At 49.7% G+C, this 13,804-nt stretch overlaps 1 protein-coding gene across 1 annotated transcript in view; it reads left to right on the top strand.

The window, feature by feature from the left end:
* Positions 1 to 6,948, top strand: part of LOC311530251 (C-type lectin domain family 2 member D-like) — a gene marked incomplete at its 5' end in the record, with an annotated part of 45,474 nt that extends 38,526 nt beyond the window's left edge. The window contains 4 exons of the mRNA XM_084646715.1: positions 1,967 to 2,154; positions 2,905 to 3,008; positions 4,648 to 4,762; positions 5,568 to 6,948. Of these exons, the coding sequence (XP_084502841.1) occupies positions 1,967 to 2,154; positions 2,905 to 3,008; positions 4,648 to 4,762; positions 5,568 to 5,606 (446 nt within the window). The 3' untranslated portion in view covers positions 5,607 to 6,948. The remainder of the gene's footprint in view (positions 1 to 1,966; positions 2,155 to 2,904; positions 3,009 to 4,647; positions 4,763 to 5,567) is intronic.
* Positions 6,949 to 13,804: the final 6,856 nt, after the last annotated feature.

Here is a 13,804-nt window from a genome sequence, read left to right as displayed (position 1 = left end):
ACCAGCTTGGCCTTCCTGGATCTTCAGGTCATGCCTGTGGCCGGGCGGCAGGTGCTGCCGTGTTATTGAAATGAGCCATAGAATTAAGTCAAGACCCCTCCACCAGCGCAGTGTGGAAACCCCCCAATCGCTAAGCTTGGCCAGGAAGGGTCCCTTAGCACCATTCACTCCCCCGGGCTGCCCAGACAGCGTGTGCTCATGCAGAGGGCGTCTGTTTGCGGTGAACATGAACCCTGTTGTATCCCCCCGTTGTCTGGGGCAGGGCGTGCTGGGGAATGTCGGGGGTGGGATTTCTCTATTGCCCTGGGATCTGATCACTGGGCCCCAGGAGGGTTTAGCAGCTGGCAGAGGGGATTGAATCCAGGTCCGTCTGCATTAGGAATCCTCTGTGCCGATGTCATGACGTCCGTGTAGTTGAATTGGTGCAAACCGCTAAAGCAGGCGCACTGCACTGGTGCACAAAGGAGCTTGCCTTGGTGCAGTTTGCTGCAGGAAGTCACCAGAGCGAGCCGCACTGCTCCAGCGCATCTCCAGGAGGTGCTTGCCCGGATGTCACTGCAACACTGTGATTATACTGGTGCAGATTGCTCGGATACAGATGCGCCCTGAATCCCAGCTCCCTGCTGTAATGGCAGGCTGTTGCAATGGGCAGCATTGGTTCTCGCTGTGTAAGGTGGGATTCTGTGAGCTTAAGGTTGGTTACACACCTGCAGGTGCAGGGAGCTCTGCAGAACATGTGGCATCTGAGCTGGAGATGGATGGTGGAGACAGCCTGTGCCATCAACTGTTAGTCACTGACTTCTCTGCTCAGTTCAGTAGGGCAGGGGTGTGGGCTACCGTGCACTGGACAGTGAAATCTACAGGGTCAGACATGCCTTGTGAGTGAGGTGAACACATGCTCGCTTTCTGATCACCGCTGCCACGTTTCCTAACTCTTCCCAACTTAGAGTGTCTGTTCCTCGCTAAGCGCCAGCCACATGGGAAGGCTTGAAAACCAGCTACCGAGTTACTGTGGTGCAAACAAAAGTGACGTGCTCGAAAACATCTGGAGGGGTTTGAGTCCAACTCCTCTCAACTAGACAGGCCTTTCAAATCCTCTTTGGTGTCACTTATGGGTGACCCCACTGCTGCTCTTTCATGGCTCTGAAAGTGTTACACTGCCATGAGGGCTTCCAGAAAGTGCCTTTCTTGCTGCTGTGTTTGGGGAGAGAAAAGTCTGCAGGTAGGAGGTGAATTAAGTTCCATCATTCCTGGCCCACAGTGCAACAGGTCACTTCCCGTGGCTGTGGTTTCTGGCGCCCCCTTGTGGCTTTCATGTCCCTGAGTGAAAGTTCCCACATTCTTCTCAGTTGTTCACCTGCTGTTTGTTGCTAGGTTGAACGTCCAGCTGTCGATCTTGTGCCTGGGGTGAAATGCTCTGAGCTGTGTCAGTCCCTCCCAGGCTGGGAGTGTCCCTGGAATCCTTCTTGCCAGGCAAATTTACAGTGACAAACGTCTCCGTCCCCCTGCATCTGATTGCAGTGGACCAGCCCCAGCTGGGGGTCCCAATGGGCTTGGCAAGCCGGTCAATTGACTGCCTGTTTGGCCGCAGTCAAATGCTCCAGCGAGAGCCCTGGGGGTAGGAGGCAGCCTGCCTTTCGGATTGCGTCTTGGAGCCTCACTGGTGTTTTCCAGAACTTGGTTTCATTGTTTTGCCTTTTTTTTCTGAGCTAAAATAACTCAGTGAAGTACATTTTTTAAAAAATTAGGTAGATCCATATCTATCAAAAGCTAAACCTACTGGAGACAATGACGTCTTGCTCTTTTTTCTTCCTGGCGGGAGGTAACCAATTCTGATAAATTGGTATTTTAAAATATCTGACCACTCTTTGACAGATTTGACTGGTCAGTTGACCAATTTTTGTACCAGTCAAATGCCCAATTCTCGTTGCAATTCTTACCCTCCATGTGACTGTCTCATTCTCAGCGCTGACCTCTCAGCTTTCATCAGCTGATCTGTGCCCCCCTGCGAGCCCCTCGTGCCCGGACGGCTGGATGGGATACCGAGGGAAATGCTACTATTTCTCAGAGACGGAAGGGAGCTGGACCGACAGCCGAAGCCGCTGCTCTGCCCCGGGTGCCTCCCTGGCTGGGATCGACAGTGAGCAGGAAACGGTGAGAGACTCTCGAGTTGCCAGACACTAATCTGGGCACAGGGATGGCTGCTGCAGCAGGACCTGGGCTCTGCCCCGTGGGGTGAGGAGCAGCTGTGAGCCCTCCCGTGCTGGGAGGCCGGAGTGAATGAACTTCCAGCCGCTGAACGCCAGCCCTGGCTGGGCCCAGGGCCCTACTATCTGTGTGTGATCACAGGGATTGCCCATTCTCCGCTGCCCCCCTCCCCAAATAGGGAGACAGCTTCTGTCTAGGGCAGGGCTGGCTCAAGCATCTCCTGGCCTGCTGGCTGCTGGAGTGGGACTGAGAACCCAGCAAGTGCTCCTGTTGTGGGGATGGGAAAGGAGCAGGCAACTGAGGAGGCGGGGGAGGAGGGGATCCTTTCACATTGACCCCTCCCACTTCAGCTTGCCTCCCTCCCTCCTCCTCCCTTGCTGGGGTGAGCGGTGGCTGCTCTGTGAGAAGAGACGTCTCTGCAGAGAGCTCAGACCCAACAGCTGCCCCCAGCTCAGGGGGACTTGGGGTGTGGGTGACTGGGAGCACTGGGGTAGGGCTGCTGTGTGCGGTGGGAGGGTTAAGACTGCCCGGGAGATCTTGTGCTTTGCAAGAGGGAGGGGAAAATCCCCCCTGAAAATAAACTGAGCACCCTTCAATATGTGACTGGGATTCTCTGCAGCACAGAGCCCTGGAGGGGCGGTGGGGGGGAGCATGGGAGGTGGGGCTGATACCTGCTGTCCCTCAGCTTTCTTTAAGGCGTTCCTGCTGCGCCATAAGGGTGTCTATGACCACTGGATCGGCCTCTGGAGGGAGCAGGGTCAGCCCTGGAAATGGGCCAATGGCACCAAATTCAACCACCTGTGAGTCTCTCTCACCCCTCTGGACTAATTCCCTGGGCTTGGGGATTCTGGTGTCTGAGCGGTTTGAGCTCAGGTAGATCCACCATTCAGTGCTAGTGAAACCACCAGACACGACCCTGGTCCGTTCGCGTCCTGCGTGTATCGGAGACCGATGGGAGCCGGCGTGTCCCTGAACTCTCGGCTCCTCCCCGCAGCACGATGCTGGGCCGGAGACAGAGCCCGCCATAGCCAGAGATGCCCTCGCAGCGCGCTGGGATTTCAGCTGGGACACTCGCTGTTCTCCCCCAGCCCTCTTCAGCAAGGTCCCTGGGGTGTCTGACCCCCCCTGGGGAAAGGAGGCAGCAGGGAGCTCAGGTTAACAGTGGCTGCTAGAGAGGGCAGCATGCCGAGCACTGCATGGCAGGTGCAGGTCCCGCTGGGGATTACAGCCGGCAGGTTTGAGTGACTTGGCTGGTGAGGCCTCTGAATCCGCAACAAGGCACCGATGTTAAAGGAGCCTGCGGTTCACAGGTGCTGGACGCCTGGGGCTCCCACGGGAACGGGGTACAGTAGTGATGGCTGCCCAACACCCCGCGATGGGTTTCAGTGGGCTCCAAGTGTGATCACAAAACCAGCGCTGCTTGAACCCTGGGACTTCAGCAGTAGAAGCATGAGCCTCTGCCATAGGAGCGAAAGAATCCACTTCTTTAACTGAAACTCCCCCCCGGTTGATAAAGCTCTTTTGCAGGCCAGCCATTAGAGGGGGATGGAGACCCCCCCCCCACTTCTCTGGTCTGGGTTACTTCAGTACTTTGAAAAATCAGGCTCTTTTGGCGCTGGGTCAGGGCTCCCCAATGGACAGTCCCCATTCTGCTGTATTGGACCCAACCTTTGGATCCCACCTGCTTCCAGCCTCACTGGGTCTGAAGAGCTACCAGACACTGTCCTGAGTTCGAGCCTCTGTGGCATTCTCCTGGGGTACAGACTCCCTGTCTGGTATGCTCCTTAGGATGTGGGACCCTGCAGATCAGCTGCTGTAGGATCCAAAACCAGTGCTGAACCCTCCCAAATCTCCCGAGAGGCATGTTGTCCCTAGAGCTCCACCCTCCACACCAGATGAACTCTGGGAGACTTATGTGAGGGTTACAAACAAGGAACACATGCTTTCACAAAGGAACTTCTTCAACACTCTCTTTTTCCCCCATGCCCAATGGAAAGCTCAAGAGTTATAGATCAACGGAGAAGGAAACCCCTGAATGCAATTTCTTCTTTCAGTGTCATCTTGGTTCTGCTCCATGTGTTTCAAGGAGGCGAGATCCTTCCTGTCCCCCGCTTTTCCTGCTCAGTCGTCTGGTTCTGGTGATGGTCTGCCCCTCTTGTTAGAGGGCCGGTCCCTTTTGACAATCAGTCTAACAAATTCTCTCTGTCCTGCTGGGGACTGTCCATTCTTCAGCACCCCTGTGGGCTGCTCAGCATAGAGGGTCAGGAACAGTCAGCGGTTCTGCAAAGCCCCTGCTGTCCTGAGCTCTGCTCCTGAGGGGCTGGGAGAGTAGCTGCTCCACACTCAGGCCTGCACTGTGGAGAACGGCTCCCCTGGCTGGGACTGGTGTGAAATGCCCAGCCTCTGCCTGACTGCAGCTCCCTGGCTTCTGTGTGGCAGGTTTCACTTAAGAGGAGGAGGTGACTGTGCGTATCTGAACGACGAGAAAGGGGTCAGCAGCTCACGGTGCTACATGGGAAGACGGTGGATCTGTAGCAAACCTGAGATGTATGTGATGGTGTCATAAATATAAAGGGAAGGGTACACACCTTTAAAATCCCTCCTGGCCAGAGGAAAAATCCTTTCACCTGTAAAGGGTTAAGAAGCTAGGATAACCTCGCTGGCACCTGACCAAAATGACCAATGAGGAGACAAGATATTTTCAAAAGCTGGAAAGAGGGAGAACATCAAAGGGGTCTGTGTCTGTCTGGGTGAGGCTTTTGCCAGGGACAGAACAGGAATGGAGTCTTAGAACTTAGTAAGTAATCTAGCTAGATATGCGTTAGCTTATGATTTCTTTAAATGGCTGATAAAATATGTTGAGCTGAATAGAATGAATATTCCTGTCCGTGTGTCTTTTTGTAACCTAAGGTTTTGCCTAGAGGGATTCTCTATGTTTTGAATCTAATTACCCTGTAAGGTATTTACCGTCCTGATCTTACAGAGGTGATCCTTTTCTTTTTACTGTTTCTTCTATTAAAATGTTTCTTTTCAAGAACTGAATGCTTTTGTCATTGTTCTAAGATCCAAGGGCTTGGGTCTGTGGTCACCTATGCAAATTGGTGAGGATTTTTACCAAACGTTCCCCAGGAAGTGGGGTGCAAGGTTTTGGGGAGGATTTTGGGGGGAAAGACGTTTCCAAACAACACTTTCCCAGAAAGCCGGTTAAACGTTTGGTGGTGGCAGTGGAAGTCCAAGGGTCAAATAGTTTGTACCTTGGGGAAGTTTTAACCTAAGCTGGTAAAGTAAGCTTAGGAGGTTTTCATGCAGGTCCCCACATTTGTACCTTAGAGTTCAAAGTGGGGAAGAAACCTTGACAGATGGGAAAAGAGACCGCACTCGAAAGGGGCTCAAAATGAGACTCCTAGAAGTGACACTTATACAACTCACACCTACTTGAACAAGCCAAGATCTCAAAATCAGGCAGTGGGGCCCTCAAGCAATAAGTGTGTCTCGTTTAAACTCCGTATGTGCCATCTGCTTTTGAACCTTTTAAACTCAGGGTTACGTTGTCAAGCTTTTCTCTGCAGCTGAGAGGGAGTGATCTCATGAGAAGGAGTCTTACCTCATTTCCCCAGCATGTGGCTAAGGGAAGGCCTTGTTCATTTAGACTCCACAACAGCATTTCTCAAATGCAGCCAGCAGCTGATTGTTTTGCAGCCACAAGAGCCTCCAAAGTGCCCCAACAATCGCTCAGATGTTAAGTATTAAAGGTGTCTTCTAAATGCCATAAATCCTCATGCGTGCTCCCTTTTAAATAGTACCATGCCGGCAGAGCTGAGCTACATAGGTGTGGTTTTCTTTCAAGTCACAAAGTGTATTCTTTGGCTAAGAACATAAGAACGGCCATACTGGGTCAGAGCAAAGGTCCATCCAGCCCAGTATCCTGTCTGCCAACAGCGGCCAACGCCAGGTGCCCCAGAGGGAGTGAACCTAACAGGCAATGATCAAGTGATCTGTCTCCCGCCATCCATCTCCACCCTCTGACAAACAGAGGCTAGGGACACCATTCCTTACCCATCCTAGCTAATAGCCATTCATGGACTTAACTTCCATGAGTTTATCCAGTTCTCTTTTAAACCCTGTTATAGTCCTAGCCTTCACAACCTCCTCAGGCAAGGAGTTCCAGAGGTTGACTGTGCGCTGTGTGAAGAAGAACTTCCTTTTATTTGTTTTAAACCAGGTGCCCATTAATTTCATTTGGTGGCCCCTAATTCTTGTGTTATGGGAACAAGTAAATAGCTTTTCCTTAGTCACTTTCTCTGCACTACTCATGATTTTATAGACCTCTAACCACTGTGTTTACATCTCCTGTTATTGTAGCTCTGTAAGTGGCTATGGGCCATCTCACTGCATGGTGTTTGGGCAGGTTGCGATTGTTCATGGGGCTGGGGGGGGAGAGGTGAAAGAGTTATAAATGTGACTGGGTATCAGAAAGTATTTCAGGTAATCTAGTGCCAGAAAATGACCTTGAATGTGACAGCAGGTGGCTCCTCTGGGACCTTCTGCTAAGAAAAGCAAAACATAGAAAGAAAAAGAAACACTTCAGCACCAGGGGGAAAGGCAGTTTCCTGTGTTTCCGAAGCCATCTGATTCCATTTCTGAACAAGTTGCAGTGTGAGAGAGAAATTCATCAAATTGAAATGTATGTCATGCAACGTCCCTTCAGCACTTCTGCAAGGGAAGTTGAACCAAATTACTACGGTGAGCTTCAGAGGCGCAAGCTGTTAAATGATGCAAAAACCAAGCTGAAAAGACAACAGCAACGGCTCAGATTTTGTTGTTACTGTTATCATTATTATTACTGGGCTATGTTGACTATGGTTTTTTTTGTGTGAAAGAAACTTTGGACATATTGGCAGATACATTCTTTCGTTATTAGTCATTATCCTTTCTATTATGTAAAGCATTTTTAAATTTAGTTCAGAATTGTTGTACAGCCGTCCACCTTTGACCAAAAAAGCAAAAGAACAACAAAAAAGACAAGACTGTGCAAAGCACTGGTTTGTTCTGTGTTTAGGTCCAGTAAAGATAAGACATAACTGTACCTTATATTTATAATTGAGTATGCAAAAAATCCCTATGTAAATATGCACATGTAATTTATTTGTTTGTTTTTCCTACAGTTAGTTAAGTATTGTCAGAGCCTCATTCTGAGGCTGCCAAAAATTTGTGAGAACCCCGGCTCTAGAAAGTGTTAGAAAACAAAATCCTATGTTACCATTACTTTCCAGTATTTGCAAAAAGAAAAGGAGGACTTGTGGCACCTTAGAGACTAACCAATTTATTTGAGCATAAGCTTTCGTGAGCTCCAGCTCACTTCATCGGATGCATTCAGTGGAAAATACAATGGGGAGATTTATATACACACAGAACATGAAACAATGGGTGTTACCAGTATTTATTCACTCTCGCTTGCATCTCTGTTCTTTGATAATAAACTCATTCCTGTTTTCTGTATATCTAATTGCTGTGTTCTCAATAGAGTGGTTGGCCTGAATTGAATCTTACAAGCTGCTGTGGACCGCGCCTGTGGGATTAGAGTCACAGTTCTGCATGTGCTCCGGGGAACGGGCTGAGCACTCCCGAGGGACGCTCAGAGGTTTTGGGAGTGTCGATCGCTAACCTGTACACAGAGAGCGAGGCCTGCAGGGGGCTGGAAGGTCAGGCTTGCGCTGCCAGGGGTGGTGGTTTGAGAGAGCTGACCCATGGCAGGCCTGGACAAGGCTCCCCCAAAAGTGCCTCGTATGCCTGCTATGGATCACTCAAACGGGCAGACGTCCCCGGCTCATTCCACCCCTGCACCCCCCAGGTACAACCCACACAAGGCATTCGACCAGGGTGAGGAGAACACCTGCAATGCCCTGTCACCTGACGTGCTGAATTTGCCTCTGAGCCCATTTTCCCTTCCAGCTTGGGACTCCAGAACCCTGCCTTGTTGAGCCAGACATGCTTGCCAGCTGCAAACACAGACCCAGGTCTGGGCCACACCCCCAACGCTGCAGACTTTAACCCAAAACTGCTCAACAGGTCACCTGTCTCCAGCAACTAGCTCCCAATGGGATCCAAACCCCAAATAAATCCGTTTTACTCTGTATAAAGTTTATACAGGGTAAACTCAAATTGTCCACCCTCTATAACACTGATAGGGAGAGATGCCCAGCTGTTTGCTCCCCCAGGTATTAATCACTTACTCTGGGTTAATTAATAAACAAAAGTGATTTCATTAAATATAAAAAGTAGGATTTAAATGGTTTCAAGTAATAACAGACAGAACAAATAAGTTACCAGGAAAAATAAAACAAAACACGTAAGTCTAAGCCTAATACATTAAGAAACGGAATACTGATAAATCTCACCCTGAGAGATGTTCCAATAAGCTTCTTTCCCAGACTGGACTCCCTCCAGTCTGGGCCCAATCCTTTCCCCTGGTACAGCCTTGTTCCAGCTCAGGTGGTAACTCGGGGATTTCTTATGACTGGCAGCCCCCTTTGTTCTGTTCCACTCCCTTTGATATCTTTGGCACAAGGCGGGAATCCTCTCACGGTCTCTCTGGGTTTCCACTCCTCCTTCTAAATGGAAAAGCACCAGGTTAAAGACGGATTCAAGTATCATGTGACATGTTCACATGTCCTGTGAGCCCCCCTCCATTCTTTCAGGACTGGCCCGCACATATGCGGTGAAGGCTTGCAGGTGAACAGAGCCATCTACAGTCAGTTGTCCTAGCTAATGGGAGCCATCAAGATTCTAAGCCACCATTAATGGCCCACACTTTGCATAACTACAGTAGGACCTCAGAGTGATATCTCATATTCCTAATTTCAGATACAAGAATGACACATTCATCCAAATAGGATGAACACACTCAGTAGATTTGTAAGGTCTCATTACAAAACTTATAGAGACCTTTTGCATAAAGCATATTCCAGTTACATCGTATTCACACTTAAACATTTTTATAAAGCTTATGAAGTGCAATGTCACAGGGTCAATACCCTCAGAGGATACCTGCAGATAGAGGCTTCCCTGGCTGGTGGAAAGGCCTCAACTGCCCTGCTTCCCATGGCCAGAAGGCATTGTAGTACAGCTATTCTCAGCTTACCCGGGCCTATGTGGAGCAGAATGTACATTAGAGCAGCCCCAAGGCTGCTCTGACTTAGACCTGGTCAGCACAAAGCCTGACGATCATTTGTCTACTCTGCGATCAGCACTGGCTGCCAGTGAGTTGGCCACCCAGGAAGCCTAGCCCTTGGCCCTTCCCCTTGTGCCTGAGGTCCCGCCACTCCCCTTCTGCCCGCCTCCCTCCCCTTCTACCTACCTCTCCCCCGCAGGAGCCCAAAGCACCCTCACCACAGCCCACAGCCCCAGCACTGGATGGCAGAGGTCGGGGGGCGAGACCCCAGCCCCGGGGCACTGCAACCTCCGTGCCCACAGCCCCATGACACCTGCTGCCCATGCTGATCACGCTGTCTGGATTGAAGAGATTTGATGCACGTTACCCTACTGTTCCCGTATCGTGTCCGAATCCCAGAGCTGTTGGCACCACTGGAAACGGAACATTTATTCATTCCTAAATCTGCTCAAAGTGTGTAAGTGCAAAGAAGAAAGGAATAATAAAATATATATAAGAGAACCCCTGAGATGCCTAGCTCTCTAAACAGTGAGAGGTGAGGAAGCCCCTCTCGTGTGGGTGCATCGTATGGTGCCATATGCACACCCAGCACTTCTCAAATCCGAGATGTTCTAATCCACATCCATCTCCTCGCCCTCCCATTCTCCCATCTCCTCCACCTCCATGTCGCTGCTGTCAGGGTCGTGTTGGGGCTCCGTCGGAGCCCTGGCTTTTGGGCTATCTGCTGCTCCATAGAAATCCCTGGCAGCATCTCCCATTGGCAGCTGCAATGTGATATTCACAGCAAAGTACGAAGCATGGTTGAAATCTACAAGCACAGAGCCCTGCGGCTGGGTTAGAGGCCAAGTGCACAGAGGTTTGTGCTGCTCATGCAGGTGGAGGGATGAAGGCAAAAACATCAAACTAGGAACCGAATTGGACAACCATTTCACTGTAGACAACGATCTCATGCCCCTCATCCCGACCAGCAGCTCCCTGCTAGCCCAGTTTTGTCAATATTCCTTTGCCACCCCAGAGCCCCCTGCAGTTCTGGCCTTAGGTCACCCCAGACAGCTCTCTTGATTCTCTTCACTCCTTCTGTGGCAGATACAGGATACACAGCGGGGCGGTGTGCGGGTTTCCTTGGCACTCACTTCGAGTGAGCTCCATAACTCAAGGCTTCACCGTTCATTAGTAACACGCCAATTGCAACCCCACACCAGCCAAACCCATTCGCAGCTCCAGCAGGGCTTCCTTTCTGTTTCTTACCCGCCTTACACACACTCCGCCGAACCCAGAATACACTGGCGAGGAACATCTCTTCCTGACCCCTGCATGTGACCAGCTGAAGCAAGAGACTTGGGACCATAAGACATATACCAGACAAGACCCTCAGGGTTGCCCAGTCCACCCCCATCCCACAAGCAACCCTCTCATACAGTCACACTCAAATGTGTCCAATGCTCTCTTACAACTAATAAAGTTTGCCCCTATTAGGAGGCTGTTCCAGAACCTCCCTCCTCAAATGGTTAGAAACTTTCTAATCTCCCAGCCTGAACTTGTTCTTGGCCAGTTGATTCGCCTTTGTTCTTGGGCCTACATTGTCCTTTAGCTAGAACAGCTCTCCACCCTCCCTGGTCTTTACCCCGATGTATTTATGGAGAGCCATCAGATCCCCTCTCAGCCTTTGTTTTGCTAGACTAAACCAGCCCAGCTCTCCCAGCCTTCTCTCGTGAGACAGGCCCTCCATTCCCTGATCATCCTGAGAACTCTTCTCTGTACCTGTTTCACTCTGAATTCATCTTTCTCGAATGATCAGAATCATACACAGGATTCTAGAGGAGGGCTCTCCAGGGCCATGTACTTTCGTACTTCTCTGTCTCGACTGGAAGTGCCTCAGCTGATGTATCCTAGCATCACATTTGCCTTTTTCATGGCCACATCACATGGGTGGCTCAGTCACCGTATAATCGACCAACACATCAAGGTCTCGCCCCTCCTCTGTCGCCTCCAACTGATGAGCCCCAGCATCAAGAAGAAATTCTTCTTATTAGACCCTAAGTGCAGGATTTTGCACCTGGTACCTTTAAATGTCATCCTTCTTCTGGTACTCCAGTCTTCAAGGTCATCCAGATCTTCCTGTATAATATTCTACCCCCTCTGGACAGACCATGTTTCCCAGCTTTTTAATCATCAGTAAGTTTTGTTATCACTCTCCTACTTTTTGGGTTAACACCATTAATAAAGAGATTAATGAAGATGGATCCCAAAACAGATCCTTGAAGAACTCCATTAGGAACTTCCCTCCGATCCCATAGTTGAGTTTCCAGACTTCTCCCCTTTAATTGGTTCCTTACCCGCCTTACAATTCTTGTACTGATCCCCGTCTTCTCTAATTTAGCTAAGAATTTCCCACGTGATACCGTATCAAATGCTTTACTGAAGTCCAAGTATATTAGATCTGCTGCATTTCCCTTCTCTAAACAACCAGTTCTCAGCTCAAAGAAAGAGCTCAGGTTAGTCTGGCCCCATCTACCTTTGGTTACATCCCCTTTTCCATTTACCTCTGTTGGAGACCCCAGGGCATAGCCACTAGTTAAGTTGAGGAGATGGAAGGCCATAAGGGTCGAAGAGGTCTCCCTGCTAAAGGCCTAAGGGCTTCTTCTCAACCCCCCTTAATAGAATTCAGGCCTGGCTGGTTTGAGTAAGCTCTTTTGCTCTTAAAACAATGTTGCAGATGCAGACAATGCCCCATAGTGTAAGGTTTGCTGACGCCAAGTTAAAGATAATAGGAGAGAGAGCTACAAGGCCAGACAGGATGTGCTGGTTCTTTAAGTTGCTAGGAATGCTTGTTAGAGGTTGCAGGAAATAAACATTGTCCTAACCCATATAAGAAAGGCAGAGTATTTGTGCAAAGTTTTGATTGGCTGATGTGTAGTGCAGTAGCATTGAGGAATATAAATGTGTGTAATGACCTGCTCTGATGTGCAGGATTTGAGATTCTATTCTCCCTGTACCTTGTTTGCAGCTGCAAATAAACTTTTCTGCTTCCCCACCCCGTTGTGATTATTGAGTGACGCACACCGGGTAACGAACCCCCCCCCCCGCTGTTGTTCGCCTCTGGCACTGGGTGCCGGCAACAGCTTTTGGAGTCCCAACGTGGGGTGACGAGGATGCAATTTAGCCTTGCCCAGATCCCTTCTGGAAGTCGAGGATTGCAGCAACAACCGACGCCCAGCACACACCGGTGAGTTCATTGGGGGCCTCAGAGGAGAAGGAGTTTGATCAACCCCGGAGGGAACGACGGTGCAAGACACTCACATAGTGGAGAAGCAGCTGTGGGAGACGGTGAGGAACCTGTTCCTTGGATATAGGGGAGGAGCAGCTGCGGGCGATGTTGGGGAACCGGTCCCTTGGATAAGGTAGGAACCTTTTGAAATCCGGATTATATGCTCTGTTGGAACTTGGGGATGCCCACAGTTACCCTGTAGGTATGGGACAGGAACAGAGCACGGGAGGTACGGTACGATGCACGCCCCTAGAGTGTATTTTAGTAAATTGGAAGATATTTGGATCAGATCCAATGACTAAGGGTAAATTAAAGCGATTTTGTACAGTTGACTGGCCTCAGTACCAATTAGAGGACCAAGAACAGTGGCCTCCCGGAGGATCACTAAATCATAATACAATCCTCCAGTTACTCCTGTTCTGTCAGCGAACGGGGAAGTAGAATAAGCATTCGTATGCTTACTTGTTTATAACCTTATAGTCTCGTACTGATATTTTACAATGCTGTAATTTAACCCCGATTGGCCCTGTAGCAATTAATGTCAGTCCCCGGATCCCCACCCCAAATGTAATGGCAGATCCGGTGTCTCCTTCGGCCCCTACACCCACACAGAGCGAGGCTCAAAGTAAGATTCTTAGTGAAGCTCATAGTGGGGTTCAGGCTCCATCTGCTGGATTATACCCGTTACTTACCACGACTAAAATCGCCCCTAATGCAATAGAAAGGACAAGCTCTTACCATGCAGGTCTATACTCATGCATCTTTTAATCCTATGGACCTCTGGACCTATGGACCTCTGGCCGCTTTCAAAGCACAGGATGGAGAATTTTCTATCAACCCAAGCAAGTTGGTATCGGTCTTTGAGGGATGTCTTAGCAGCTACAAGCCAGGCTGGGATGATTGTAATGTCCTTCAGCAAACATTATTGACTGAGGTTAAACAAGAACAGGTCATAGCTAAAGCAAGGAAAAAAGCGAAAAGGTGATATGACCAAGACCGTAACAATGTCCCGATCCCAGATAATCAAGTTCCTATAAAAAATCCTAGGTGGGACCCAAATGACAATCAGGCTATGACCCACCACACCTTCTATAAGGAGCTGCTACTGTATAGACTCCGTCATGCAGCTGTCAGACAGAATAATTAAACTAAACCAT

This window comes from Lepidochelys olivacea (genome assembly GCF_965140295.1).
Source record: "Lepidochelys olivacea isolate rLepOli2 genome assembly, chromosome: 14".
NCBI classification, from domain to species: domain Eukaryota; kingdom Metazoa; phylum Chordata; order Testudines; family Cheloniidae; genus Lepidochelys; species Lepidochelys olivacea.
The sequence above is the reverse complement of the archived record's forward strand: the minus strand, read 5'-3'. Positions and strand labels throughout refer to the sequence as shown.